Source organism: Sebastes fasciatus, chromosome 6 (assembly GCF_043250625.1).
Source record: "Sebastes fasciatus isolate fSebFas1 chromosome 6, fSebFas1.pri, whole genome shotgun sequence".
Lineage (NCBI taxonomy): Eukaryota > Metazoa > Chordata > Actinopteri > Perciformes > Sebastidae > Sebastes > Sebastes fasciatus.
In genome coordinates, this window is record NC_133800.1 from 29,440,111 (window position 1) to 29,453,873 (window position 13,763).

Genomic DNA, 13,763 nt, shown 5'->3' on the forward strand with positions numbered 1-13,763 from the left:
AAATCTCCTTTTACTTGAAGCGACCTTCTTATGTTACCACTCATAAACATGGATAAAAGTAAATTCCAAACTCTTAAAGGGACCTTTATTAAATCTTTAGCTTGGGGGTTTTATTGTTTAAATATTGTTCTGTTTAGAGAGAAGCAGGATTACTTTGCTTAGCCTCTAGAAGTGGGGCCTCGCTCCTTGGTTGGACGATTTCCACTGAAATCCACAGAGGCTCACATTATTTGCTCACATCCAGTTTTTCAAAGAGCTTTTTTTCCTCCCCTCTCATGTGAAATACCAGAAAACACAAGGTCTGTAAGCACAGCCCCGCTTGGTTCTCGCTCCTCCCTGGATCACATGTAAGCAGAAGGGGGGAAAGGTTCAGGATGGGCCATCGCATCATGATAGTGATTATTTTATTCAATCAGGACGAGTTGAGCGACGTATGAATGAGTGTTGGCACTTCCTGCAGATAGACTGGTAAGGTATGTGACTTTTTTTGTCATTTTAAGGGAGCTGTGAAACTGTTTGTGTCAGTTAGTATTTGAGGAAATATGGTTTGATAGTGTTTTGTCAGATAAACAGAGACTGCTGTAGGTCAGAGGGTTGATTATTCAGCCTCTCCTCACACATACAGTATAATACAACACCATTAATGATGCACATGGGAAATAACTAGATTTCATGGTAGTATCCTATGTCTTGTCACTGTTGTGGTGCTGGAATTTCCTTAATGCCCTCAAATACCCTACATTTTTTTAATATACTGAAGAAGATAACTGTTATTCTTGAGGATTGTTTGTCTCCTGCGTCACCAAATCTAATTTTCAATGCTGCCTTTATACTGGCCTGTAAGTGTAACCGAAGCATTGCATTGACTTGAGTGGCGTCATTCAGTGTTGAGCTGTCTGCCCGTAGCCCTTTAGGTCAATAAAAGGGAGTTCTGTCTGTTCAAACAGAGGCCCGTGTTTTTCACTCAGCAAAGGCTGAGAAAACTGGCGAGACATTTGACTGCTCATGTGGAAGCCAGCTCAAGTCATGTGGCTCGCCCCTCTCTGATCAGAGCCTAATGAGCGAGGGAGTTATGACGTCCTGATAAGCTTGTGTGATGGTCCTGCACCCTCACAGTGAAAACTGCAGCTTAGGTGGAACTATTTCACGTTTTCTTTTCTAGTTTACTCACCCTCAAGGTTTCTCTAAACTCCTATATGGTTCATGATCCGTCAATAGCATTGGACTGTGAGTTGAACTCTGTGGCAGGTTGAGCACTCAGCTGCACTATGGCTGACTGGGACTATGACTATCTGATCAAGCTGCTGGCACTCGGGGACTCGGGCGTGGGAAAGACCACCTTCCTCTACAGGTACACCGACAGCCAGTTCAACCGCAAGTTCACAACCACAGTGGGCATCGACTTCAGGGAAAAGAGAGTGGTGAGTCATGCTCGGTGTGTAATGTGTTAATAGGTGCACACTTGCACAAGGAGGATTCTTGACTTAAATAAATTATTATGTAACTAGTTCAGAGGCTTGTTGTGTGGTTTGGTTCAGATGTACACAGGGAAAGGTGCTGATGGGACGACTGAGAGGAACTTCAAAGTCCACCTTCAGCTTTGGGACACAGCGGGTCAAGAGAGGTAAATCTAACCTTGATGTTCACAATATAGTTTCTAGGGCTGTCGATTGATTAAAATATTTAATTGTGATTAATCGCGTGATTGTCCGTAGTTAATCGCCATTAATCTCAAATAAATTACACATTTTTATCTGTTCAACATGTACCTTAAAGGGAGATTTGTCAAGTATTTAATACTCATCAATATGGGATATGGGCAAATATGTGTGCTTTATGCAAATGTATGTATATATTTATTACTGAAAATCAGTTAACAACACAAAACAATGACAACTATTGTCCAGAAACCCTCACATGTACTGCATTTAGCATAAAAAAAGTTGCTCAAATCATAACATGGCAAACTGAAGCCCAACAGGCAACAACAGCTGTCAGTGTGTCAGTGTGCTGACTTGACTATGACTTGCCCCAAACTGCATGTGATTATCATAAAGTGGGCATGTCTGTAAAGGGGAGACTCGTGGCTACCCATAGAACCCATTTTCGTTCACATATCTTGAGGTCAGAGGTCAAGGAACCCTTTTGAAAATGGCCATGCCAGTTTTTCCTCACCAAAATTTAGAGTAAATTTTGAAGATTGTCAAATTCATGACCACAAATCTCAACCTCAGTGGGATTCCCCCTCCAACAGTTGCTGAGATATTTCCGTCCTGACCAAATGGTGGCTCAAATCTTCACATGGGAGCTTTGTACTGTGAAACAAATCTGCTTTCAGGTTCCGCAGCCTCACCACAGCTTTCTTCAGAGACGCCATGGGCTTCTTGCTGATGTTCGACTTGACCAATCAGCAAAGTTTCCTCAACGTGAGGAACTGGATGAGTATGTGTCACCTCAGCAGCAGCACTGCTCTGCTTCAGATCAACGCTCTTTTAGATTAATGTGTGGCCACTGAGAGTGAGATGCAAAGTTGAGAGAGAGAGAGAGAGAGAGAGAGAGAGAGAGAGAGAGAGAGAGAGAGAGAGAGAGAGAGTTGAGGAAACTTGAGTTTAAAGTTTGCTCATGCATGTAAATTTGCATTTCATGGGTTTAAATGACTTCCTCTGTGTTGGTTCAGGTCAGCTGCAGGCCAACGCGTACTGTGATAGTCCAGACATCGTGCTGGTGGGCACCAAGGCAGACATGCGGGATATCAGGGATGTTCACGCCAGACAGGCCAGAGATCTGGCAGACAGATACGGGTGAGGCATTACATATAGCAGCACTATTGTTTAATTTAGTTAAAGCACATGTTAAGGGCAGTGTGTGAGTGAGACTGTGTGAAGGGGGCCAGTTTACACACAACACCTGATGCCTCACATTCAAAAGAACAATATAGTTATGTCCTCATAAGGGAGGATTTAAGGCTCAAGTCATTACATATTTTATTTACACATTTATTATTATGAATGGTTGGGTTGCGTCAGGAAGGGCATCCGGGGTGAAGCCTATGACAAATCAAATATGTGGATCATAAAATCAGATCTCAGATGATCAGCTGTGGCGACACCTAACGGGAGTAGCCGAAAGACGAACAAACATTTGCACATTTATTATCTTGTAGGTCGAACAGACTGAAACGTTGAATATAACTATATCAGCAGTAAGCGAGGGGGCGTGCAGAAGTTTTCACATTTGTATTCATTTATATTCACACAGAACAGTTTGAGTTACTGATGAAAACAGACTTTGACTTTGTTTCTTGACTGAATCAGAATTCAAAATTGTCCAGTTTTACATCAGTATTGTTTACAAATATTATTATAATAAAATCCTTTAACTGTTATTAAATTAAGTAGTAACTAGCATCCTCGTACTAAAACCCTGTCAATCAATATGAGTGTAGAGCTGCAATATTAGCTTAATATTACTCTCATTTATTAAAGTGTATTTTTATTTGTATACCTTGATGACCAAGTAAGTACTAAATAGAGTAGGTTTGCTGAGATGCTGCAATGCCTCCTTCACCAGTACACCACAGGATGGAGCTAGTGAACTGCTTACAACCTTCCTCCACAGTGGTTTCCAAACTGTGGGTCAGGGCCCCACCAAGGGGTCACAAGATAAATGCTGGGGGTCATGAGATTAAAGTGAAGAGAAGAAAATACATATCTGCTTCACAAACTTGTGTTTACCTTTTTAGAGCATTGCTATTTTCAATTTTCCCTGCCAAATACTGAATAGTTTCGCCTCTTCAGGCCTCTAAAATTAAAAAAAATAACTTTTAGTTTGAACTACTGAGGACTAATACATACACAATATATTCACTAAATGTCAGCAAACTCCTCTCTCTGTTCTCGTCAGCATCCCCTACTTTGAGACGAGTGCCATGACGGGCGTCGATGTGGACCAGGCGGTGACCACCCTGCTGGACCTGGTGATGAAGAGGATGGACCAGAGCTCTCCCGGGGGCCCCAGCTCTGAACCCAACGGCAGCCCCGTCGTCAGCCACGAAGAGGAGGAGGCTCCTACCAGGAGGAGGTGTGCCTGTTGATGTTACCACCAGCAGCCACTCATTTCTTTTTTTTACATTTGCATCTAAATGACACTGCATTTTTAAAACGCTGCCGTTTTCTGGAGCTTGACCAGAGTGCCTGCTAGGTGAGAAGATCATTTGAGATCTTAAAATCAGCTACTGCTGTCTGAAATGTTATTTATTCACAGCCTGTGCATTGTGAGAAAGCGTAGATACAGGAGAACAAGACCTTACAAATTGTATATAGTACAGTAAATGAATAGGTATTGTAAAAAAAATGTTTCAAAAACACCAAGTGGTTCTGATTCAGCGAAAAAAGAGTCAATTATCGTCTTCAAATGGGTCATATCAGAGAAAAATACTGTTTTTATTTGACACATTGAGGCATTGATGGAAGGAATATGCAGGCACATAACGTATATTTATCATGGAGTATAATCAAAAAACATTTAAGACATGGTTACATTTCTTATATGAATGATCGTTAGAATAACCAAGATAGCAAAGTCACTTACATGATTTATGATTTTTATACGACATGTACATAAGCGGCCAAGCTTTTTTATGCTTTATGGAACAAAGTTGCCATGCAGATCGAACACAAGTACAAGAATGTTAAAGGGTTGTTGGAACAAATCCTGTATTGTGCTGCGTTTGGAATAAAGACGTTTTATGTTTAGGTTATGTATATGTCACTGTCTTGTCATTTTAAATGTAACGCACAAAAAGCTATACTGTTATTCTGACTGGAAATACAATCCTCACAGACGTTGTTAGCATCATTATTGTTTACACACATTCTACACATTGATTTTGATTTAAATTAAGAGAAAATGTCCTGCATTCATGTCAGTGGATTTTTCCAAACAAATCGAGGACATTCATGGAGTCACAAATAAACTCTACCACATTACTTTGGCTGAAAAGCAAAAAAGTCTAAAATGATTTTTGTGCCACAAAAAGTGATATTCAACATCAAATTCAACATCAAAAAAAGGGATACTCCATTTCTTATACAATAATACTTGCTGTTAGTTGTCATACATCCTCCAAAATCCCAAATCCATCTGTGTCAAGCTAACATTTCTCTCTCTTTGGTGTACAAAACATTCCTAATGACGGGGACTACAGAAACTATCCTTAAATGTACACATCTATGGCATCAATTAAATGGCCTAAAAGTCAAACTTCTTCATCAGATATGTGTTGTCATGGTGGTGACTGCACTGTGATTTGGAGACAGCACACAAAAATCTGAAATGATCATCTTGTCTAAAGGAGACGGACAAAAAAGAAACGCTTTGTGTGGGACGGGATGTCGAGCAAACGCCTACCACGCTAAATCTGAATGAGCACAAAACCACACACTACTATCTGGTTATGTGTGAATGAGTGCATCGCTCTGTGTATTAAACCTCGGCCTGAGCCATTGAGTTTGTAACGAGGAGCCCATGTCGCAGAGTCATGAGACGGGTCATGTGGCCAGCTTTCAAGTCTGCGGGGTGGACTGTTATCGAGAACCCAAGATTATCTACAGTTACAAAAAATAAAGCTTAAGTTGATCTGTAGAGGTTTGGTCCCATGTGGAATATATTAGGGTTCTTTTAGCCATCAAACGTCTCTCGTACAAAGAAAAGGTGATATTCTTAAGGAATACACCATCAGGAATACAAACAATAGCAAAGAAGTCAATTTTTACCCTCAAAACATTCTTCAAAAAGGTTGTATAAAACTAGCCTAAAAGATTTGTTAGTGCTTCACATGCAATGTCATTTAAATGGATCATGCTCTTTATACGAGATGCACATAACATTCATTCATTTCTGTTTGATGTCACAAATATTGGAATTGATATGATGAATAAATAACTTTCCCCCGTCAACAAAACCTCTATAATAAATAGTGAATTCTCTTCTTTAGTAATCTTTATAATTGAAATAGTGGTAAACCTCAAGATAAGTTGTTGGTATTGAAGAAACTGTCCAAAATGTTGTCCTGATGTTTTTCGCCACGCTAGCGCCATGATTTATGTCACAAAATAGTCCGGTACCTTTTTGTCGAACTTTACATTTTTCCCGGTAAGTATTGTAAATGTGTCTCTCCCTTTTTCACTGATCCAACAGTTGTGTTTTCTGGAGCTGGTTGCAGCTGTTCGTAAATGCAAACTCAGTTTGTTTACTAAATTAAAACAGGTTTCACTACACCAACGAGTTCTTACATAAATATTAGTCGTTACTAAAATATTTACACTGACTAAACTGCAGGTGAAACTGTTGCAGCACAGCTAACTGAACCAACTGACAAAGCTAATTTCATCTGAACTGTGTAATAATGTAAACGTCAGAGATTTTAAATTGCGCTTCACAAAAATACCCCAAATTACAAAATGATATGCAAGTAACGTTAGACTAACATCAGCTAGGTTAGCTAGCATAATTGGATATTTGCCAATCATGCTAAACTGCATGAATACTAGCCTCAGAAACATTTACATGTATGCATATGAAACAAAGTCACACCTACATTTAAAAAGGATTGGCAGTTATTTGCCCCCCTAAAACCTTAACTTTATTCATGTTAATAAAGTCTTTACTAGCTAAGATATTCAAAGATCGATACCACAGTTATCTTAGCTTAGTATAAAGACTGGAAATTGAGTAAACAGAGTTTGTTTAATTTATACCAAAAAAAATGTAAAAAGCAACAATTTGTGGTTTTACGGGGGGTTACTATTTCTTGGCCCGGAGCAGTGACTTCCTGAGGTCTCCTCGTCACCACGAGGATGCAACACGATTTTTAAACTTGTTAGTATTTAATTAGAACTTAAAAAGTACTTTACACACAAATTTAGGAATGAATTTATGAATAACCGGTGCAACCAGTTTGTGACTCATGTATGTACATTCGACTCAAAGAACTAAGCCTGTGATTATCCGAAAAATAAATACCCAGGAGTTTGTTTAACCAAACTTAACGCTACATCGAGGTATAGATTTAAAAATCCTCCAAGACTCTCAAGAAATGTCCTTGCTCAAATTTTCAAACAAAATAACATGTCAATATTTTTCCTGTGTTTTGGGATACAGGTTAAAAATCTTTTCTTTTCTTTTCTTTTTTAATCGTGCAGCAGACTAAATATTTTTTAATCCAGATGTTTAAAAGAGTCTGAGGATTCTGGAAAGTGTTGTTAAACAACATTTTGGGTATTTTTGTTTTTGGAAAATCAAAGTTCTGTGACTGGAATGTAGTCGCTAGCGTGGCTATAGACTTGTAGTCTTGTTGGAAGATATTTCTAAATGTCTTATAGTCTCAGAACCTAATGTAGGCCGACACCACTTTCTAAAATTCTGTATTTTAATGACAACACACTTTCGTCTGTCTATGAATTTATGGCTTGTTGTTGGAATGTCGATTATTATTCCAAAAATTTGGACAATCTCAACAAAATTTGAAGTGGACAGTCACACTGTCTACAGAGAATAAAAGACATACAAGTATATATATGGTATATATATATATATATATAGAGTACAGTCTTGTAAATGAATACCATCTTCCAGAGCAGTGCAGATTGTCTGACACCTCATTGGGGGGAAAAAAGGCCTGAAAACAGGAACTGCACCTCTCTTGAGGCATTTAATCTGATTACAAAAAAACACTGATCTAACTCCTTCCCTGAGATTAGGCAGTGATTTCAGTGTACAGAATCAGTATACTGTTGTAAAAGGCGATTAATCAATCAGAACTGGAAGATTTGACCTTGTGTTGAATCCCCTCTGCGAAATCCAGGTAAAATAGTTCAGTTCGAGCTGTTCAGCCACAGCCAGCAGCCATGCAAAGGAGAGTAATGGAAGCAACTGAGCAGCGTAAAAAGTCCTAACTGTGTAGTGCTGAGGACAACAATATATACCGAATAAATGAGTAACAACGCTGTGATAAGTCTGTGACATCTTCGAGTGATATACAGCGTGACGTGAGTGTGGGTTTGTCGAATGAGGGTGTCGTAAATTGCCTTAACACTTATCATGCATCGTGGGTCACAACAGAAGTTAGAGCTGAGCGGATGTATCTGGGTCTCTGGAGTCAACCATCCATCGTATGTCTACGAGCAGTGCGTCAGGCTGAGTCTGATCACGCCTTCCCTGTGCAGCTTGTAGAGCAGCTTGAACTCGCTGGGCAGCTGGTGGGTCTCCTGCCACTTGGTGGTGAATTTGGTCCCTTTCTTGTCGTAGTAGTGGTAAGGCAGATCGTTGCCCGTGTTGGGGTCCCAGCCGAAGGGCCAGAATCCGTAGAGGTGGATCTCGTCGCACATGGCGGAGGCCAGCGTGTACATTAGGATCCCGGTGCTGAGACGTTTGGGGGAGAGGTTTTTAGTCTTCCAGTATCTGTGAAGGAAAAATTTAATTAAATACCTCTGGGAGCAGAATACAAAGAGTAATCCTTCATCACCATAATTCAACTTCCCTTATGACTGTATGCAGTGGTGGAATAGTACATTTACTCAAATATTGTACTTCGAGGTAGACCTACATGTACATTACTGGAGTATTTCCATTTTTATGCAACTTTATACGTCTACTCTACAACATCTCAGAGGAAAATATTGTACTTTTTACTCCACTACAGCTTTAGTTATTTTTCAGGTTACAATTGAAAACAATCCAAATTTGGTGAGTTTGAATTTGAATGTTGACTGAAGGATTAAGTGTTCCATTATGTGTTGATAAAATTATCCTACTTCTTAAGCTAAATAAACTATTTAAAAAGCCTCTTGGATCAACTGGAAAATGCATCGCCACAAAGCTGAAAACAGGGCTGTTTTTCTGACACCATGAAAAGTTGACTTTTCCAGAGATATGTGGTTCTCACAGGACAGCGACGCTACAAACATATGATGATCTTATGGAAAATGATTATTTCACTTTCACTTTTACAATATACTAGGCATAGTAGGCCCCTATTGACCCACATCTATGGGGCTTATAGCAACTGATAACGCCTACTTAATGGCCTGATATCAGTCAAATCGGGTGCAGCTAAATAATTAAAGTACATTTAAATTCACCATGTGTAAGTTTTTAATTGTCACCTAATCACACAAAGCTGTGGTCCTGATCATACTGAACTAACATTCAGATCAACTCTCTTACTTGTTGACATCGTGCATGATGTTTCCCGGCCAGGCCAGTTCGACCTTCAGCTGACCCTTGTGCTCCACAAAGAAGTCCACCAGGGTCCTGGTCACTGTGGCTGAGGTATGAAGGAAGAAAGCAGGGATCCACAGGATGGCTCCCTCCAGCTTCTTCAGGTTCAGGAAGAAGTTGTTCCTGTCTTGGATGGTCAGCAGGTTGTTGTAGTACCTCTCCAGGATGCTTGGGTTAAAGGTGGTCAGGTTGGTCTTCTTGCCCACGTCCTTGGAGTAGACCTCCGTGGGGGCGAAGTTGCAGCGGAAGACGAAGTCGGCCTGGTCGATCTCCGGGCCGCAGTGGCTTCCTGTCAGGATGCCGCTGTTGCCCACCACGGCGCACATGCTGTAATGCTTGTTGTGGATGGGAGACGTGTCCGGGAGCAGCGACTTCAAGTTATTGCTGATGGAGAAGACGTACTTGTGGCTGGAGTAGTCGAAGTGCATCAGCTGGCCGACGCGCACGCTGTTCTTTGTGAGGGAGAAGTTGGTAGGAATGTCGATGTAGCTGAAGATATCTTTCCTGAAAAGAGAAAAACACTTTAACACTGTGGCAGGCAGTAGTGAAAGAAGTACTCAGATCTTTTATTTAAGTTAAAGTAGCAATACCACAATGTAGAAATACTCCCACCATTGGGCACTATATATATATTTGCCTATATTATTATTACTCATGCATTAATGTAAAAGCGGGATCTTACTTTTGTAGTTGGTTGAGGTGGAGCTAATCTTTAACTATTTTGCATAAGACTGCAACTAATGATTTTAATTATGGATTAATCTGCTGATTATTTTCTCCATTAATCAATTGATTGTTTGGTTTGTAACAAATCTGAAAATAGTGAGAAATGCGTCACATTTACCCAAAGCGACACCTTCACAATCCTGTTTTGGCCAACCAACATCAAACCACAAAATGATTTTAAAAAACCCAAATCAAATTATTAAAAGGGAAAGCAGCAATTTCTCACCTTTCATAAATTAGGACTATGAAATAGTAAAATTCTGCATGAAAAATAACTGAAACAATCAAAATAGTTGTCAATTCATTTTCATTTGATTTTCTATTGATGATTTATAAGCTTTTTGTATGTTTTGGATGCATAATTCTCATTTTGTAATGTAACTAAAGCTGTCAAATAGTTGTAGTGAAGTAAAAAGTACAATATTTTCCTCTGAAATGTAGTGGAGTAGAAGTAGAAAGTGGCATGAAAAGAAAGGACTCAAAGTACAAGTACCTCAAATTTCAGTACTTGAGTTAGTGTACTTAGCGTTACTTTCCATCACTGCTAGAAACCCAACTTTTTAACAGTTTAACAGTATCCAAGAGGAGACTGTTTGTCCTCTTGTGTCTTTAAAATATTCCCTTTAACAGTGTAAACCCTGCCTGCTGTTTATCCTGCAGGATGACAGATACTAGAGTAGAAGAAGTAGAGTAGGTAAATAGTAGATCATTAAAATCTCTCACCTCTGCTGATAAAAAGCCGTCTTGTTGAACTTCCATTTGGACGGTTTTCCTTGGAGCTCCTCGTTCAGGGCGTTCGTTAAGGGGATGAAGGACGGGTCCAGGAAATTCAAGGCAAACTGAGACCTGTGAACAAGAACCAGAGGAAATATATTTCTAATTATGCCATGTGTGTACTGCTCTCTCATTTGGTTTTGTTTGGCCTTGTCTTAAAGGGGATTACATTTATTCAGATGGTTTTCTGAGGTATTTAAACAAGTGATCCGCAGAGATCTGTTCTGGTTATTCTGAGAAGACAAGGAGTTTTTCATAAACTCACCAATAAGCATGGATGTGTGACATTGACACTTATCATCAGATTCTGATTCTCCATGTTTAGAAAAATAGTTAAATTAAATGCTTTTTAGCCTTTGAAATGCAACAGCCATTTCATTGTGAAACATAGAAAAGTGTTTAGTGGAACCCTGTACACATTTTAATATATCTGAACCAATTAATTCATCTCTCATTTATTTAATCTGATCTTTTTGGGTTGCCAGGTTGTGGAAAATTCCTTCGACCAGTTGGGCGGCTTGCACGACTTCTATCTTCTGGAAAATGTCTGCAATGGATCTACACCAGAATCCATTTATTGACTATTTACTGACATTTAAAACTGCAGATGAGATGGATTAAAAACCCCTCTCTTAATGACACATGGGTGATGGATTACCAACATTTAGAACTGCATCATTAGCAAATACAAATGATTCACGCCAGCCAATTAGTAGATGATTTATTAACAACTAATAAAGCATATAGTTAAAGCTTATAAACCTTTTGTTCTCTATTTATATGTATTTTTCAGATGGGGAATTCATGTTTTAGCTGGATGAGGTGGAGTTAATGTTCACTAGTTATACATTTATAGTAGTTCAGTCTTTGAATGCATCATATTTATAAGCTGACAGCGGTGGAAAAATTATTCGGATCTTTTATATCTATGTAGAATAGATAATAGAGTAGAATGTAAAATGCAATATGTTACAGATTACTAGTTACACTGTTAAAAATGTAATAAGTAATCTTAATTAATTTAATTAAGTAATTTAAATTAATACATTTGATTACTTTTCTAATAAATACTTTAAACTTGGCAATAAATCTGAAAAGTCCTAAAAACATTAACCTAAACCAGGCAGTGTAGTACTCAACACTGATTACTGTCAACATTTGATTAAACAGAGCAACAGAATGAATGTTATAATGTACATATATGCTTTTACCCGAATATAATATATTCGGATGTAATCACCAACATTTTGATTAGTAACTGTAATTTAGTTACATGTTTCTTTTTCTAAATAACTGTAACTGATTACATTTATTTTGTAATTTAATTACTGTTAAATGTAACTAGTTGCGCCCCAACACTGACATTATACTGCATCTATAGATGACAGATAAATGTAGAGGACTGAAAAGTACAATATTTCCCTCCGAAATACAGCCTAGTGGAGTAGAAGTATAAAGAAACATGGAATGTAAATACTCAAGTAAAGTAAGTATCTCAAAATTGTAAATAAGTACAGTACTTGAGTAGCTAAATGTACTTTCCACCACTGTAAGCAGATCATGTTTTAGCCTGTATGTGTAAAAACAAAAAGTATAACTGTAGTGGTGTAAAAAGTACAATATTTCCCTCCGAAATAAGATAAGATAAGATAAGATATTCCTTTATTAGTCCCGCAGTATGGAAATTTGCAGTGTACAGCAGCAAAGGGGATAGTGCAAAAAACAAGAAGCATCAGCTAACACAGTGTAAACAAAGTGTAACAAAATATGAACCATTTAAATAGAAGGAAGCATAAAAATAGGAGCAGTATATACAGTATTGACAATAAACAGACTATTAAAAAATTGCACAGGTGGAAATGATATTGCACAGTGAGAATGTAGTGATGATTGAAGTACCTCAAATTGTACTTAAGCACAGTACTTGAGTACTACATGTACTTTTGAGTCACATAGATTGGATGTGATGCTGCTGATAATGCAAACGTTTACAGTGCAACTACCTCACTGTACTGTATGTTACGTCACAACACGCATCGCCCATGGCAACAACATCAGCACCACGGACAGCTCTCTGTCTGTTTGATTGACAGGAAGCATCATTTAGCCCAAATTGAAGAGAGAGAGTGATCACATCCAGGTTGAATGGTGCATACACAAGGCCTGACTCCTCTCTCTCTCTCTCTCTCTCTCTCTCTCTGTGTGTTTATATTTACAGCAACAATAATCATCTTCATCATCTAAACTACATTATCATCACTCACCTAAATCCTGCGTGGAACATGATCCTCGGGCCTCCCATGTAGTACTTGGAGGAGGTGAAGAGGCTGTCTCTTCGCAAGGATACATAGCTGATGAGCGACAGGATGAGCACGGCGACGCACAGGATAACCAAACCCAGGGCCTTGGCGATGCGGACCATCTTGGGAGCGTTTTCATTCCCTGTATGTAGCTGCTGCTGCTGCGAGGCGTTGGCCTATGATGTTGTCATGGCCGGCTCTGCTCTCTCTCTGCCTGTCTGCAGCATACAGACACACTGGAGGCTCATGGGCTCATATGATGGGAGAAAATGGACGGCTGGTGGTGCTAGGCGGATGCATGGTGAAGATGATGTCGCTCTCATTCCTCCTGACTGTTTCCCTCCTCTTCTTCTTCCTCCTCTTCCTCTGCTGCTGCTGCTGCTGCTGCTGCTCCACACTCTGTGGTGACTCTCCTCCTCCAGGCGGCCGGTTTAATCATGGAGATGGAGCAGAAGAAATGCGTGTCAACACATCCAGCTCGATAGAAGACAACCAGCACCACCAGTAGCATCACCACCTCCTCCTCCTCCTCCTCCTCCCCCTCCCACACACACACACACACACACTGAACCAGCAGGCTCCTCTGCAGCATAAAGGAAAGCTTGTCCAATAATAAACTGAATGGGATAGAAATAGAGAGATGGGGGGAGGAACAAATCACACAGTTACATCCTTTATTGTGCC

General features: G+C 39.5%; 2 protein-coding genes across 3 annotated transcripts; one reads left to right on the forward strand and one right to left on the reverse strand.

The window, feature by feature from the left end:
* The first annotated feature begins 98 nt into the window (after positions 1–98).
* LOC141769721 (ras-related protein Rab-27B-like) lies at positions 99–4,803 on the forward strand. 2 transcript variants are annotated; one of them, XM_074639093.1, is made up of 6 exons: positions 99–473; positions 1,249–1,421; positions 1,539–1,624; positions 2,339–2,442; positions 2,678–2,801; positions 3,904–4,803. In XM_074639093.1, the coding sequence occupies exons 2-6, from the start codon at positions 1,269–1,271 to the stop codon at positions 4,091–4,093; spliced, it is 657 nt and encodes a 218-aa protein (XP_074495194.1). In that variant the 5' UTR covers positions 99–473; positions 1,249–1,268; the 3' UTR covers positions 4,094–4,803. The 2 variants fall into 2 exon arrangements, with proteins under 2 accessions (XP_074495194.1, XP_074495195.1); XM_074639094.1 differs by having other exon boundaries at positions 99–468.
* Positions 4,804–7,207: 2,404 nt separating this feature from the next.
* On the reverse strand, positions 7,208–13,636 carry LOC141769718 (alpha-N-acetylneuraminate alpha-2,8-sialyltransferase ST8SIA3-like). The gene is made up of 4 exons (XM_074639091.1): positions 13,044–13,636; positions 10,729–10,851; positions 9,226–9,783; positions 7,208–8,460 (listed from the first exon to the last, which is right to left on the reverse strand). Exons 1-4 carry the CDS (start codon positions 13,199–13,201, stop codon positions 8,178–8,180), a joined length of 1,122 nt encoding a protein of 373 aa, XP_074495192.1. The 5' UTR covers positions 13,202–13,636; the 3' UTR covers positions 7,208–8,177.
* Positions 13,637–13,763: the final 127 nt, after the last annotated feature.

Excerpts from the sequence above, each read along its gene's own strand:
- LOC141769721 (XM_074639093.1), top strand. The coding sequence starts at position 1,269 with ATGGCTGACTGGGACTATGACTATCTGATCAAGCTGCTGGCACTCGGG. Across the intron at positions 1,422-1,538 it reads ACTTCAGGGAAAAGAGAGTG|ATGTACACAGGGAAAGGTGC; the intron begins GTGAGTCATGCT and ends GGTTTGGTTCAG. Across the intron at positions 2,443-2,677 it reads CAACGTGAGGAACTGGATGA|GTCAGCTGCAGGCCAACGCG; the intron begins GTATGTGTCACC and ends GTGTTGGTTCAG.
- LOC141769718 (XM_074639091.1), bottom strand. The coding sequence starts at position 13,201 with ATGGTCCGCATCGCCAAGGCCCTGGGTTTGGTTATCCTGTGCGTCGCC. Across the intron at positions 9,784-10,728 it reads ACGGCTTTTTATCAGCAGAG|GAAAGATATCTTCAGCTACA; the intron begins GTGAGAGATTTT and ends TTCTCTTTTCAG. Across the intron at positions 8,461-9,225 it reads ATCATGCACGATGTCAACAA|ATACTGGAAGACTAAAAACC; the intron begins GTAAGAGAGTTG and ends TTTCCTTCACAG.